This window comes from Budorcas taxicolor, chromosome 4 (genome assembly GCF_023091745.1).
Source record: "Budorcas taxicolor isolate Tak-1 chromosome 4, Takin1.1, whole genome shotgun sequence".
NCBI classification, from domain to species: Eukaryota; Metazoa; Chordata; class Mammalia; order Artiodactyla; family Bovidae; genus Budorcas; species Budorcas taxicolor.
The window spans coordinates 78,098,698-78,111,995 of record NC_068913.1 but is presented as its reverse complement, the minus strand read 5'-3'; the positions used below and the strand labels follow the sequence as shown (position 1 = coordinate 78,111,995).

At 51.8% G+C, this 13,298-nt stretch overlaps 1 protein-coding gene across 1 annotated transcript in view; it reads left to right on the top strand.

The window, feature by feature from the left end:
- ADCY1 (adenylate cyclase 1) overlaps positions 1 to 13,298 on the top strand; it is a 98,732-nt gene that overhangs the window by 61,485 nt on the left and 23,949 nt on the right. Inside the window, exons 9-14 of the mRNA XM_052638959.1 lie at positions 2,655 to 2,849; positions 3,005 to 3,102; positions 4,039 to 4,123; positions 7,364 to 7,453; positions 7,953 to 8,209; positions 8,489 to 8,615. Coding sequence (XP_052494919.1) covers positions 2,655 to 2,849; positions 3,005 to 3,102; positions 4,039 to 4,123; positions 7,364 to 7,453; positions 7,953 to 8,209; positions 8,489 to 8,615 — 852 coding nt within the window. The remainder of the gene's footprint in view (positions 1 to 2,654; positions 2,850 to 3,004; positions 3,103 to 4,038; positions 4,124 to 7,363; positions 7,454 to 7,952; positions 8,210 to 8,488; positions 8,616 to 13,298) is intronic.

Below are 13,298 nucleotides of genomic sequence, written 5' to 3'. Positions count from 1 at the left end.
CCCTGTTCCTGGCTTCTCCTGGATCAGAAGTGCGGGAGCCCAGGGTGGGTCGGCCGCTAGGTGGCGATACCATGCAGGTGCCTGCAGGGTGGCCTGAGCCTCTAGGTTTGGTTTTAGGGCTCCCGCACAGCCCAGTTGCACCCCAGTTTCGGACCGCGCCCAAGGGGCTGCTCTCCTTAATACGCAGAGACAAGCACCTGCAGTAAAACCCGGCCCCCATGTGCTTACACTTGTTCTATTTCTTCCTTCAGTATTCCCAGTTATAAAAGAACTTTATTGTGGAAAATATAGAAAAATACAAACATTCACAAAGAAGAAAATGAAAACCATTCATCTATAATCTGACCACCCACAGCCAACCTATTATTAATATTCTGGTCCTTCTAGCTTCTTAGATGTGTGTATATTTACACATTTTAAAAAATAAAGTTGATGGGATGATATACAGCATTTGCTGCTTTCTTTCACTTGCCAGTGTATCATAAGCATTTCCTTATATTGTTGACTGTTCCTCAAAAATAGGGTTCTTCAGTCATTGAGTAAATCTCCAGCCTAAGGAGAGACCATTTACTTATTCCACTTCTATTGATGTTTAGGTCATTTCTGCTTTTTGTGTGTGTTTTCTTTTAATCAAAGTAAGTAACTCACAGCCTTTTTGCTCATGAACGTGCATTTACATCTCTGATCTTTGTAAGATGAATTTCTCTGCCTCAAGTGTCTGTTTGAGAGTGGGTGTGGCTGATTAGAGGTGATGGTGCCAGTGTCCCCCATAGCAGCAGGTGGGAGGCACGTCTCCCCAGCCCCGGCCAGTGTGGGGAGATGCTCTCCCTAAAACTGCCGGTAGATTTGTCCCTTCTGGAATGTACACCAGGAGCCTCCCAATTTCTCGCTCCCTTTTTGTTTTAATTAATTTATTTTATTAGAGTATAGTCACTACACAGTGTGTTAGTTGCTGCTGTATGATGAGGTGAGTCAGATACATGTGTGCATACATCCCCTGCGCCTGAACCACCCTGCCACCTCTCTAGGCCATCCCAGTGCTGGCCTGAGCTTCCCGTGTTTTATAGCGGCTTCCTGCTAGCTGTCTGTGTCACACGTGGTAGGGTCTTTATGTCAGTGCTGTGCTTTTTATTTGTCTCACCCTCTCCTCCCTCCCCTGTCCGCGTGCCCATTCTCATGTCTGCATCTCTCTTCCTGCCTTGAAACAGGCTCGTCTGTGCCGTCTTTCTAGATTCTATGCTGCTGCCGCTAAGTCGCTTCAGTCGTGTCCGACTCTGTGCAGCCCCACAGACGGCAGCCCGCCAGGCTCCCCCGTCCATATGTGCTAATACGTGACACTTGTTTTTCTCTTTCTGACTTACTTCACTCTACGTAACAGGCTCTAGGGTTATCCACCTAGTTGTCGGTATCCTGTAGATGTTCTTCATCAAGTTGGGGAAGTTCCCCACCATTCCTTGTTTTCTGATGATTTTTATCATGACTGGGTATTGAATTTTGTCAAAAGATTTTTTAGTTGATGTGACTGTGTGTTTTTCCATGTGGTGGTTAATATGGTGTTGATATGATAGCTTGTGTGGAGTGTTCAAATATTTAAACCTTACGTATCTAGAAAAGTTCATGGTATAGACTTCTATTTATATATTGCTGAATCCTATTTGTTAATGTTTTGCTAAGGATTTTTGCATCAATATTCATGAGGGACGTGCCCTCAAAAGTAGTTTTCTTTAATACTCTCTTAGTCTGGTTTTGGTATCAGGATAATACTTTATAAAGTGAGTTGGGAAGTGTTGACTTTTATTTTCTGAAAGAGACTCTATAAAATTGATGTTAATTCTTATTCAAATATTTGATAGAATTCACAATGAAACCATCTCAGCCTGAAGATTACTTTTTCATGAATTTTTAAATTATGAATTAAATTTATGTAGCCATTATAGAGCTTTTCTATTATTATCTTTCCTGTTGGGTGAGTTGTGGTAGTTTGTATGTTTCAAGGAGTAGGTGATTAAGTTGTCAAATTTATTTATAATTAAGAATTTTTTTTTTCTTAATTTTTTTGCTGTACGTGGCATATTGGATCTTAGTTCCCCAACCTGGGGTTGAGCTTGTGCCCCCTGAAGTGGAAGCACAGAGTCTTAAACACTGGACTATCAGAGAAGTCATTGAGTTGTCAAATTTATATGTGAACTATTGTTCATCATTTTTCCTTATTATCCTCTTGATGTCTGCAGTATCTGTAGTAAATTTGCTTCCTTCCTGAATTTGTTTATATAGTTCTCTCTTTTTCTTTGTCATGCTTGCTAGAGATCTGTTGATTTTATTGATATTTTCAAAGAACAAGTTTCATTGCTCTGTGCTCTGGGTCCACTGCACACGTGTGGGGTCCCATAGCCCTCCATAGGGAGCCACTACACAACCGCCACGTGACCCCACTTACAAACACAGAAGCCCCACACCAAGGATGTGATAACTCACCTGGGATCGCCTCACTAGCAGGTGGAGGAGCCAAGAATGCGTCTCAGATCTGCAAACCTGCCCCTGCCCCAGACTGCCAGATCCTCAGCAAGGACCCAGGAGGATGGAGCGTAAGAGCTCCTTTCTTTGTTAAGTGGAGACTCTGACCATATCCCTGCTCTTTTTTCTGTAATGGTCAGCGGAGGGCATTGAGAACAGCCTCGGAAAAACTCAGAAACCGCTCGTCTTTCTCTACAAACGTTGTCCAAGCCACCCCCGGCACACGTGTCAACAGGTACATCGGCCGCCTCCTGGAAGCCCGCCAGATGGAGCTGGAGATGGCAGACCTGAACTTCTTCACCCTGAAGTACAAGCAAGCTGAGCGAGAGCGAAAGGTGAGTGCTGGGGGCTCAGGGTGGCTGGGAGTCAGAGGCCCCAGGGCATCCTGGAGATGTGGGTGCAGCTCCTTCTCACTGTGCTGGTCCTAGGCGTCCTTGGCGCCCTTTCTCCTGGAAGCTGGCGGCTGATGGTCTATTTCTGTGTCTTCTAGTACCACCAGCTTCAGGACGAGTATTTCACCAGCGCCGTGGTTCTGGCTCTCATTCTGGCCGCCTTATTCGGCCTTGTCTACCTTCTAATAATCCCACAGTAAGTCCCATTGTGGGTCCATCAGTCATAAGAGGTTTCCAGGAGTCCCTTTCTTTTCAAGTTCAGGTTCAGTTCCTGTGGCCACTCTCCCAGGGTGCCCACCTGAGCCACACGCCAGTTCTCCATTACCTGGAGGACCTAGCCAAGCGTGCCTGGTGGCGAATGCATGGGACTGCTCACTCTAAGTTGTTAATTTTAAATGTGCTCAGTCCTCAGACACCACATATTTTCAGTGTACTCTGTCCACAGCACATGCATCGTTGACTTCATGGCACTGACTGAGGGAGATAACACACAGGACCACCAGTGGGGACCTCTGGCTTCTGGGTGCTTGTCGTTTTCAGAAACATTTAAATGAGGACAAGTAGCCTCTGGAAAGGAGCAAAAACATAAGATTTTAATAACATTGAATCATCCTAAATCAAAGTGAGTGACAGTTCTGGTTTCTTGGCAAGAAAGACCCCGCTTTTCTTCTAGATGTACCACTTTCTTAATAAACCTCCCGAGTGGAGCAATTCAACCGTGAGTTTCCAGAAGACACTGGAAGCCAGCCCCCATCCCAAGACCCTGTGGACACACAGTGGCCACCTGGATGGCCTATTAGGAGATTCAGCCTAATAAAACTCTTCCCAGATGAAGCCCAGGAAGAGGGTAGCGCTCAGCAGCGAAGTCTGTGCAACCCTAGCCCTTCCTGCACGCGGAGGGCATCTCTCGATCATTTGTAGGACTAGAGAGACCCTGGAGGGGGGCACTTAGAAGTTGGAGTGGACACAAGAAGAGCCTGTCTCCTAGAAGAGGACTGGCATGGGCAAGTCCCCAGAGACCACTGTGTCTTCCTGGGGGCTGGGACCTGCTGGGGGAGGGGAGAAAAGATGGCATCTCTCAGGCGCATGTCGCCTGCCCCAACCTGCAGTGACCGTATGTCTTCTGTTGTAGGAGTGTGGCTGTCCTGCTCCTGCTGGTGTTCTGCATCTGCTTCCTGGTGGCCTGTGTCCTGTACCTACACATCACCCGGGTCCAGGTACATGTGTGCGTGTGTTCCGTACCTGCATGTTATCTGGTCCAGGTACAAGTCTGTGTGTGTCTTGTATCTACACATCACCTGGACAGGTAAGTGATGGCCTCTGGTTGCCCTCTTGGCAGGACAGGTAGGGGCAGTGGAGGCAGTTTGTCCCCTCCCTGGCAGGTGAAAAGGGTCTGTGTGGCAGGAACATATTAAGCCTGTCATGTGCCAGGTGCTGTTTGTAGAGTTTCAGCAGTGTGCCCCATGGACACAAGGGTGGTGGTTGACAGTGATGGAGTAAATGAACACACGTGGCATGACACTGTTCTGTGCAGGTGGAGAGTCCTGCGGCTTCTTGTGTGTTCATGTCCTTGACTGGGGCGTCCGTTTTCCCGAGGATGCTTCATTTATGGATTGAGCTTGTGGTCCTGTGTCGTGTGAGGCTGCTGGGAGAGGACTCTGTCTTGTCTCACATGCCTTTCTCACGTCCTGAGCCTTCATTATCAAACATCTCATGTCCCCACCAGACTCCCACTTGTCACCTCTGCCAGACCCAGGGTTATTTTCCCGCAATTGTTGAAAACAGCTACTTTGGGAGAAGATTGAATCAGTTTTATTTAAATTCTTTATTATTCATAGGTAACTTCTTGAGTTAAGAAAAAAATTCTGCTCACTCAAACCACATTCCCAGATCCTTGATTTCATAGATGGAGTGGCGTCTGGTTTGGTAAACTGAAATTTCCCACTTCAAATAAGATTGCTTTATTCACCTAATTTCAAGTGAAAGCAAGTGCATGTTAATTTCTGTGGCCTGTTGCATTCGTCCCCAGTATTTAGAATCTGTTCCTGGTGGACCAACAGTTCTCCTGGCAGAGGTGGCCCTGACTCCACCAGCCCCTCTCTTTCCATCCACGCACCCCCCCCCGCCCCCGCCCTCACCTGTGGGCCTGAGCATTTTTTCTAAGTGTGTGATTTTTGACTCAGTGCTGCAGCCCATGGTCCTAACAGCTGGTGGCTGCAGGTCACCCGACCAGCGAGTGCCACCGATCCCACATCTGCTCTGCAGGCCCTGTGCTGGGCTCTAAGTTCACTGCCAGGCTTGTGCAGAGGACTGTGGGGCTCTGGGTGACAGGGAGAGGTCAGACCGCAGGCTCTGACTGGTGGGCAGTCGGGGTGGGAACAAGCCTTCCTGCGGAGGCTAGCACGTGTGGAGATGGGGAGATGCAGGTGGGATGGTCCATTGTAGCCAAATATCACCAAAAAAGCCTCGAGTCAACTGTGACATAGAAGTGGCGACAGCCAGGGCTTCTGGCCAAGGGCAGCCGAGGCCACCTGGGACCTTCACCCACACAGTTGGGGTCCCCATCACTAGGGACTAACTGTGGATCATGTTCTGGGGGAACTTTTCATTGTTCATGTCAGTTCAGCTACCTTTTTTCTGTATCATGATAGACTATTTTTCATGCTGTTGTTAGGTCTGTGTGTGTATATTTATATGTGTATCTATCTATATATATATATGAATTGTATTGGTTTGTGTTTGTATATATATATATTTGCTCATGTAAAAGAACTGATAAGTTGACCAAATTAACTGTGAAAAAGGAGGCTATTAGTCTTAAGATGAACAGACAGCCCTCCTTATTCTGTGTGTACGTGCTCCTACGCCTCTCATTGCTCCCAGCAAACAAGTCCAAGCTCTCCTTGGGTCCCTGTGATTGTCATTACTAAAGAGGTATTTTAACTCTCATGTGTTTAATCAAACACAGTTGTAAGATCAGGCATTTAGTATCGAATGAAGAGTCTTAGTACCCCGAGGCTGGGAGTCACAGCTGTTCACCGTTGTGTGATCCAGGGGCTCAAATGGCCTTCAATGATAAAAGGAATTTATTGGCCCACATATTCAGGAAAAACCAGAGGGAGGGAGGGAGGGAGGGGAGGAGGGTGGGCCCAAGGCTGGTTTTATCCAGTAACTCCATTCTGCTACTGGAGACCAATTTTCTCTGGGTCTTCTCACTGCCCCAAAGCTTTCCTTTTAGGGTGGCCTAGAGGCCTCAGTAGTTCTGCTGTGTGTCCACGTCCACCCACCGTGCTCAGAGCGGGAGGGCGACACACCCTGGGCACGGCTTGCCCAGCCTTGGCCAGTGGCCCTCTTCTCCTCACCTCCCGAGAGACTCTTGTCCTGTTCCCGCCTCCTGCAGCCCTGGAGCCAGGCCTCACTCCTGGTGGCACCCTGGGGGCCTCTGAAGTCCACTGGACCAGAAGGAGCATCTCAGGGTTCGCTGAGTAAAAGTGTGTGCAGCCTGTGCTTCATGGGGCTGAGGGCTTGAATCCCCTGGCACATCTGTGGTCTTGCCCAGGGCTCTGTGGGAGAGAAGACAGGGAGGGTGTGATGCAGGTCAGTAAACAAGCAGGGCTGGCACCACCGCAGAACAGCTCATCTTTCCGAGAAGCTCAGAGGAGATCCGTGTTTCAAGGAAAATACAACCATGTAGGAGCCTAGAACTGGGACCCAAATCCATACCCACCGCTGTGTGAGCTGGAGCACCCACTGTCCGTTCTGGGTTGTAGGATGAGTGAAGTTGGCTGGTGGTGTCTGGGCTGCATTTTTTCCCACCTGTAGGGCAGGGATGGTGATGACCCCGACCTCAGAGCAGGGAGAGTTAGGGGGATAACTCTCTAGATGGCCTCAGGCTCCCTGACTGGTCAGTGTTTTCTGTAAGGTCGCTGTGGCTTGTTTTCATTTCTAATTTCAGAAGTGTGAGTCTACAAAGAACTTCTATCCACGAAATCATTTGTTGAATGTTGCACAATGTTTAAACAGACTTAAAACATAATAACTGGACAAAAATTATATACAGCCTGTGTGAAGAAAATGATAAAAGTTAAAGTCTATAAAGGAAGCCACAAATAAATGGGAAGTCTTAACCATTTCTGAGATAGAGGATGCAACATTATGAAAACGTCAGCTTAATCTCTTCGATAAATTTCAGTGCCAGTCAGTGTTATAGAGTGGTGGGAGGTGTGGCCCTTTTGAATTTAAAGATGTCAGTTTTCATCTTTTAGTTTGGGCAGCGTTTTCACCTGGGAGATTAATTATATGAAAACAGCCAAGAAATGTGTGTGGAGGATGAATAGTGGGTGAGAATCTAGCCACATACAGATGGCTGCGGACATTCTGTATCATGATTTATTTACTGTGGACATGATAGGCTTTGCGATAGGAAGCAGTTTATAAAATAGTATTTTGTCATTCAGTGTTTTCCAGGGTGCCTGACCATCCAGATCCGCACCGTCTTGTGCATCTTCATCGTGGTCTTAATCTACTCTGTGGCCCAAGGCTGTGTGGTAAGCGTCTCTGCTGGGTGCAGGGATGGGGGCTTCCCTGCAGGGACCACCCTGGAGGTCCTGTCCCTTGGCTGTAGAGGGAAACAAGGGGGGTCAGAGATCGGCCTGGGGGTGCCCAAGGAAGCGAGGGAAAGGGAACATCTTCCAGTGGAGGAAATGTGATGTCCTCCTGGTAACTGGGGACTCTGCCTTTCATTGTGTGCAGAGGACAAAGCTGAGGCAGAGAAACAGGAGGAGGTGGTATGGAGAGGAACAGAATGGAGTTGAGTGGTTTGGGAGGATGGTAGGGGCCTTGTGCTCCCCTGGCCCAGATCCTGGGGCTCTCCTTCTGGTAGTGAGGAGCCCAGAAGGGCCGTGAGCAGGCAGGAGTGTCCAAAACTTGCCTCTTGGCACCAAGGGAGTGGGTTGGAGTGGAGGCCATAGTGGGCTGGGAGGAGGGTGCACCCTGTGTCCTGAGTGGGGCCCCTCCCATGCTCCTGGTCCCTCCATCCTCCTCCAGGTGGGCTGCCTGCCTTGGTCCTGGAGCTCCAGTCCCAATGGGTCCCTGGTGGTCCTGTCTTCCGGGGGCCGGGACCCAGTGCTGCCTGCCCCGCCCTGCGAGTCTGCGCCCCACGCCCTGCTGTGCGGCCTCGTGGGCACCCTCCCGCTGGCCATATTCCTGCGGGTCTCCTCCTTGCCAAAAATGATCCTGCTCGCCGTGCTTACCACCTCCTACATCCTCGTCCTGGAGCTCAGCGGGTACACGAAGGCCATGGGGTAGGTACGCTGCTCCCGCCAGAGCCGCTGGCCAGGCGTTGCCAGTGTCTGCCTGGGGCCCTGTGTTCCAGTCTGCTGACTAGAAACTCGTTGAGCTGGGGTTGCTCCCTGTCTTCACCTGGGCCCATATGCTAGTGAGTTCCTGGGTTTCTCTGTGGAGGAGGCTCTCAGCCTGGGTCGTTCCTGGGCACCCCTGGGGCTGTCGCATCTGAGAGCTCCCTGGGGATGGGCCTCGTGTTCTTGGCACTGAGATTGGCTTCCTTCCTTCTCTTCCCCCAGGGCCGGTGCCATCTCAGGGCGCAGCTTCGAGCCGATCATGGCCATCCTGCTATTCTCGTGCACGCTGGCCCTGCACGCCCGGCAGGTGGATGTCAAGCTGCGGCTGGACTACCTCTGGGCGGCCCAGGCAAGAGGAGACCCTCTGCTTCCTGTGGGGGGTGGTGGTAATCAGGGGATCCCGTGGGAGGAGTTTCAGGTGGGGGCTCCTGGCTGGACGCCAGTGGCCACGTGGGCATCACTGTTGGGTGGAGGAGGCTGTGGTGGGGCCAAGGAGCAAGATGGCAGGAAGGCAGGAGGGGGACAGCCTGATGAACCCTGTCTGATGGTTAGAGGTTGGCCACTTTGCTGGCTGTGAGCTTCCACGCCCCACAGGTGTTCTGGCAGAGGGACTCAGCCTCAGTAGGCTAGACAGGACAGCAGGTCTCATCAGGGTCCTGGGAAACCCCTGAGGTTGTCTCATCTCACATGGCCTATTCCAGATTGAGTAGGTCTGCTCTGGGGGCCAGAAACCCATATTTTTACAGTGCACACGGGGGAATTCTGACACGAGAGGCCTGGGGGAGATGGAGGAGTGGCAGACCTGGGGGCTGTCCTAGGCCCTGAGGCCAGTGACAGGTGGTGACCCCCAGAGTTCACGCTGCTCGCCTGCCCGGAGCCAGTGCATAGGTGCACAGCTCAGCCCAGGCCACGTGTGGTGTGGTGTGTCTCTGCATCCCACTCCTTGCCCACTCTGTGTCCTCTTGTCACCCTCTCCATGCGTCCTTGTCCCCTGCTCCTCTATAGCCACTCCTTGTCACCCGCTCTGGGTCCCTGGCCCTGGGAACCTAGGCCTTCTTTCTGGTCCAGAGTTCAGGCTCCGTTGATGCAACTTGCTCACTTCTTGGCTCTGAACAGATTGCTTTCCCTTGTTTCCTCGACTAAAAGTGGGGAGGCAGGTGTGCAGTAGAACAGAGGCTGCAGGAGGGTCTTGTCATTTTGCCACATGAAGAAGCAGCCCTTGGCTGTCTGGGGGAATTCGCTCTGTTCAATCCCCACAGCAGCCCTGCCCGGGAGGTGGGATCACAGATGGGGATCAGATATGGATTAACATGCCCAGGGCCAGAACTGGAATGTCCAGGGGTCCCGGCGGGTCTGAGGTGGGTGGGGGCATCTGCATACCAGGAACCAGAGTGTAGCCAGCGGTCCATCCCAGAGCTGCAGCACAGGGGCATCCATCACTGCACCCCAAACAGGTGTGGCCCAGGGGCCCACAGAGAGAAGGCTGTGGCCGTGGGTGCACAGGTGGCTGGGTGCAACCTGCCATCGCCCCATGTTCTGTGCAGAGGGGCAGGCTCAGACAGGCCTACTGGGAGCCCAGGCTCCTCCTGTGCTGCCTGCCCACATCCTTTCTTCAGGAAGATGTGTGACTCCTGTCCACATCCTGTGGTAGAATAGGCAGGAGGTGGGTGGTCAGTGACTGAGGCCCTGGTCAGCTGTGTCGGGTGGGCCTGGAGTTAGGTGGTCTTCATCCCAACCCCCACAAATACCCCTGGGGTCTTTGTGACTCTCTTACCTGGTCCTCAGTCCAGTGGGGTGATGATTCAAATCCTGTGTGGAAGTGTGTTGGTTGGGTTCTGCAGAAAGGAGGTTTATTCCAGGGACTGGCCTGCGAGTTACGGAGGCTGAGAAGTCCTGGACACCAAGTGCCACTTCAGTTCAGTTCAGTTCAGTCGCTCAGTTGTGTCCAACTCTTTGCGACCCCATGAACCGCAGCACACCAGGCCTTCCTGTCCATCAGCACTTGCTGTGAGAGAATAGGAGCGCTGGCATTTGAGGATGGTGAAGATGGACACCCAGCTCAGGCCAAGAGTGGAGTTGCCCCTTCTCTGCCTTTTCCTTTTATTCAGAAGGATTGGATGATGCCCACCCCCTTGGCTGGAGTGGAGGACATCTTCCCATGGTCCAGCCTCTCAGAGCTAATCTCTCCTATGTGTCCTTACACAGACACACCCAGAAATGATGCTCACCAGCCATCTGGATGCTCTGTGGCCCATCAAGTTGACACATACAATTAGCCATTGCACTGAGGAATAACTAGTTTCCTTGCCAATGGGCTTGGCTGGGGCCCTGGCACATAGTAGGTGCAGACACCCTGCTCCCGACATCTGACAGGCTGTAAGTGGACTCCCTTAGGACAGCCGCTGCTGAGTGTTCTCACTATGGGAAGGAGGGGTAGGGGATAGAGGGGTAGGCTGCCTGTGATGGGGGCAGAAGGTAGTGACCATGCTGATGAAAACTATTGTCTACCCTTAAGTTAACCTGGAAAAGGTAAGATGCTAGTTAAGCAGGTTTCTGTGTGCACACTGGGGCAGGTTATATCTTCAAGATCATGAGGAATTACTCCATTACTTGGGGCAAACAAAAGAAAGAAAATGTGTGTGTGTGTGTGTGTGTGCACGTATATTCTGTATGTATGTATATCTGTGCACACATAGATACACTAGGTGAAAAACTTGGCTTATTTATTCCTTTTTATGTAGCAGCTTTACTGAGTTGTAATTCACTTCCCACAAGATTCACTCACTATACAAAGTGTACAATTCAGTAGTTTTCAATATAGTCACACAATTGTGCAGCTGTCACCACAGTCAATTTTAGTATAGTTTTGTGTCCCCCTAGGGACCCCTGTAAGCATCAGCAGTCACTCCCCGTTTCTAACCACCCCCAGCCCTGAGCCACCGTCTGCTTTCTGTCTCCGTGGATTAGCCTGCTTCTTCCACTCTTCAGCCTGTGTGTACTTTTAAGTCAGTGCCTGTTCTGGACAGACTAACTCCCTGTGTGTGGCCAGTGGGAGCCCTGAACCAGGCTTTGGAGGGAGAGACCCCCTAATTCTCTGATTCTAAGGGGCTGTGGCCCAGCCCTGTCTTCACTCCATACCTGGCTTCTGGATTCCAGGTGGGCAGGGAGCTGCTGAGATCTGAACCCCGCATTCCCTCTCCACGGGCAGAAATTCCAGGTGGGCTGTCTATACAGAATTGGCCCCAGTTCTTAGGCAGCATGGCAGGAGTGGTGGTGGTGAAGGCATGCAAGTGGTGTACCCGATTCTGGCTCGTACTCCTCCTCGAGGGGCTCTGGCTACTGCCTTCGTGAGTGCCAAAGCCAGGCCGCCGCTCCCAGGCTTGCCCATGTGATACCCAGCCAGCCTTCCGGAAGTGCCTGGGCTTCTCTGGGCCTCTTGTATGCTGGAGAGTTGGTCATGGGAGGGTGGGAGGGGCTGGTGTTGAGGAAGGGAGACAAGGTGTGTGACAGGAGGGGGACCTTCACAGAGACCTCACGGGGGCGGGGTGGTAGGGAGGCCATCCAGAACTCCGCCTTCTCTGTGGGCAGCCAGGGTGGCAGGGTCCCATCACTGACTCTGGAAGGCGGCCTGGTGGTGGAGTGTGTTGGAGCAGGGGGCCTGGGGAGGGACCCTGGGGGAGACACCACCATCACAGGGGCCACCAGAAGGGCACTTTTGAAGTGGCTGGGTGGAGCCTGGGCAGGGTTGGCCATTGGAAAAGGGGCTAAGATGGAGGTGGGCATGGTCTCAGGCACATATCACTCAGTCTGGGCAGAGGGCAGAGGGCGCATTTCTGACTGACAGCGTCAAGAGAGCTGATGGCACTGGACCATCTGAAAGGTGGGTCAGGGTAGGGCAACCCTAGACTGGTGCAGTGACCAGGGCTGCACAGTAGAGTCCCCATCCCAGACCTTGGGGGCGAAGGAGTGGTTCCCAGAACCAGGACAAGGCGGGCCCCCAGACAGGATTCACCACCTTCGTCCAAGGGACGTGGCCAGCCTGCAGTGACCACGCTGGGAGGGACCTCGTCACCCTCTGCTCCCTGCCTCCCAGCTCCTGCCTGATGCTTCCAGCGGCAGAGTCCAACCAGAAACTGTGAGGGGGCCGGTAGGTAGAGTCCTCTGGGCTGGCCCTGGGTCAGCACAGATGTCAGGGGAAGAGAGCAGTGCACACCCTTCCTGGAAAGGCCATCTGGCCACTGCAGCTTGCCAAAACCTTGCCGGGTAATGGAGGACAGCCTCTTTGTGGTAGACTGCGCTGCTGAACTTGGTCTTGTCCGGCTCTGGCTGGCTCTCCAGGCTGACCAGACTGGCTGGTCTCTGAGATATGTCTGCCCCGCCATCAGCTGGCCCCTCTGGTTTAAGGTCTTTCAGTTAGGAATAGACCCTCACAGCTAGAGAAGAACGGACTGAGGATGAGCTGGGAAGAGCTGGATCGGTCTGAGGGTGTGTGAGATGGCTCCCACTCCTTGACTAAATGCTTGCTCTGGATATCACTCTCAGTGGGACTGAGGCCCTTGCTGTTGGCTCTCCCAGCTGGGGACTCCCTCCCCCAGGGCAAGCAGTTTCTTTCAAATGGGTTGGCAAGGGCCATTCTAGGCATTGCTGCTGCTAAGTCGCTTCAGTCATGTCCAACTCTGTGCGACCCCATAGACGGCAGCCCACCAGGCTCCCCCGTCCCTGGGATTCTCCAGGCAAGAACACTGGAGTGGGTTGCCATTTCCTTCTCCAATGCATGAAAGTGAAAAGTGAAAGTGAAGTCGCTCAGTCGTGCCCGACTGTTAGCGACCCCATGGACTGCAGCCTACCAGGCTCCTCCGTCCATGGGAATTTCCAGGCAAGAGTACTGGTGTCCCTTTATTTTTTTAAGACTTATTTTTTTTTTTGATGTGGACCATTTTTAAAGTCTTTACTGAATTTGTTACAGTATTGTTTCTGTTTTATGTTTTAGTATTTTGACTGCATAGCATGTGGGATCTTAGCTCCTGGACCA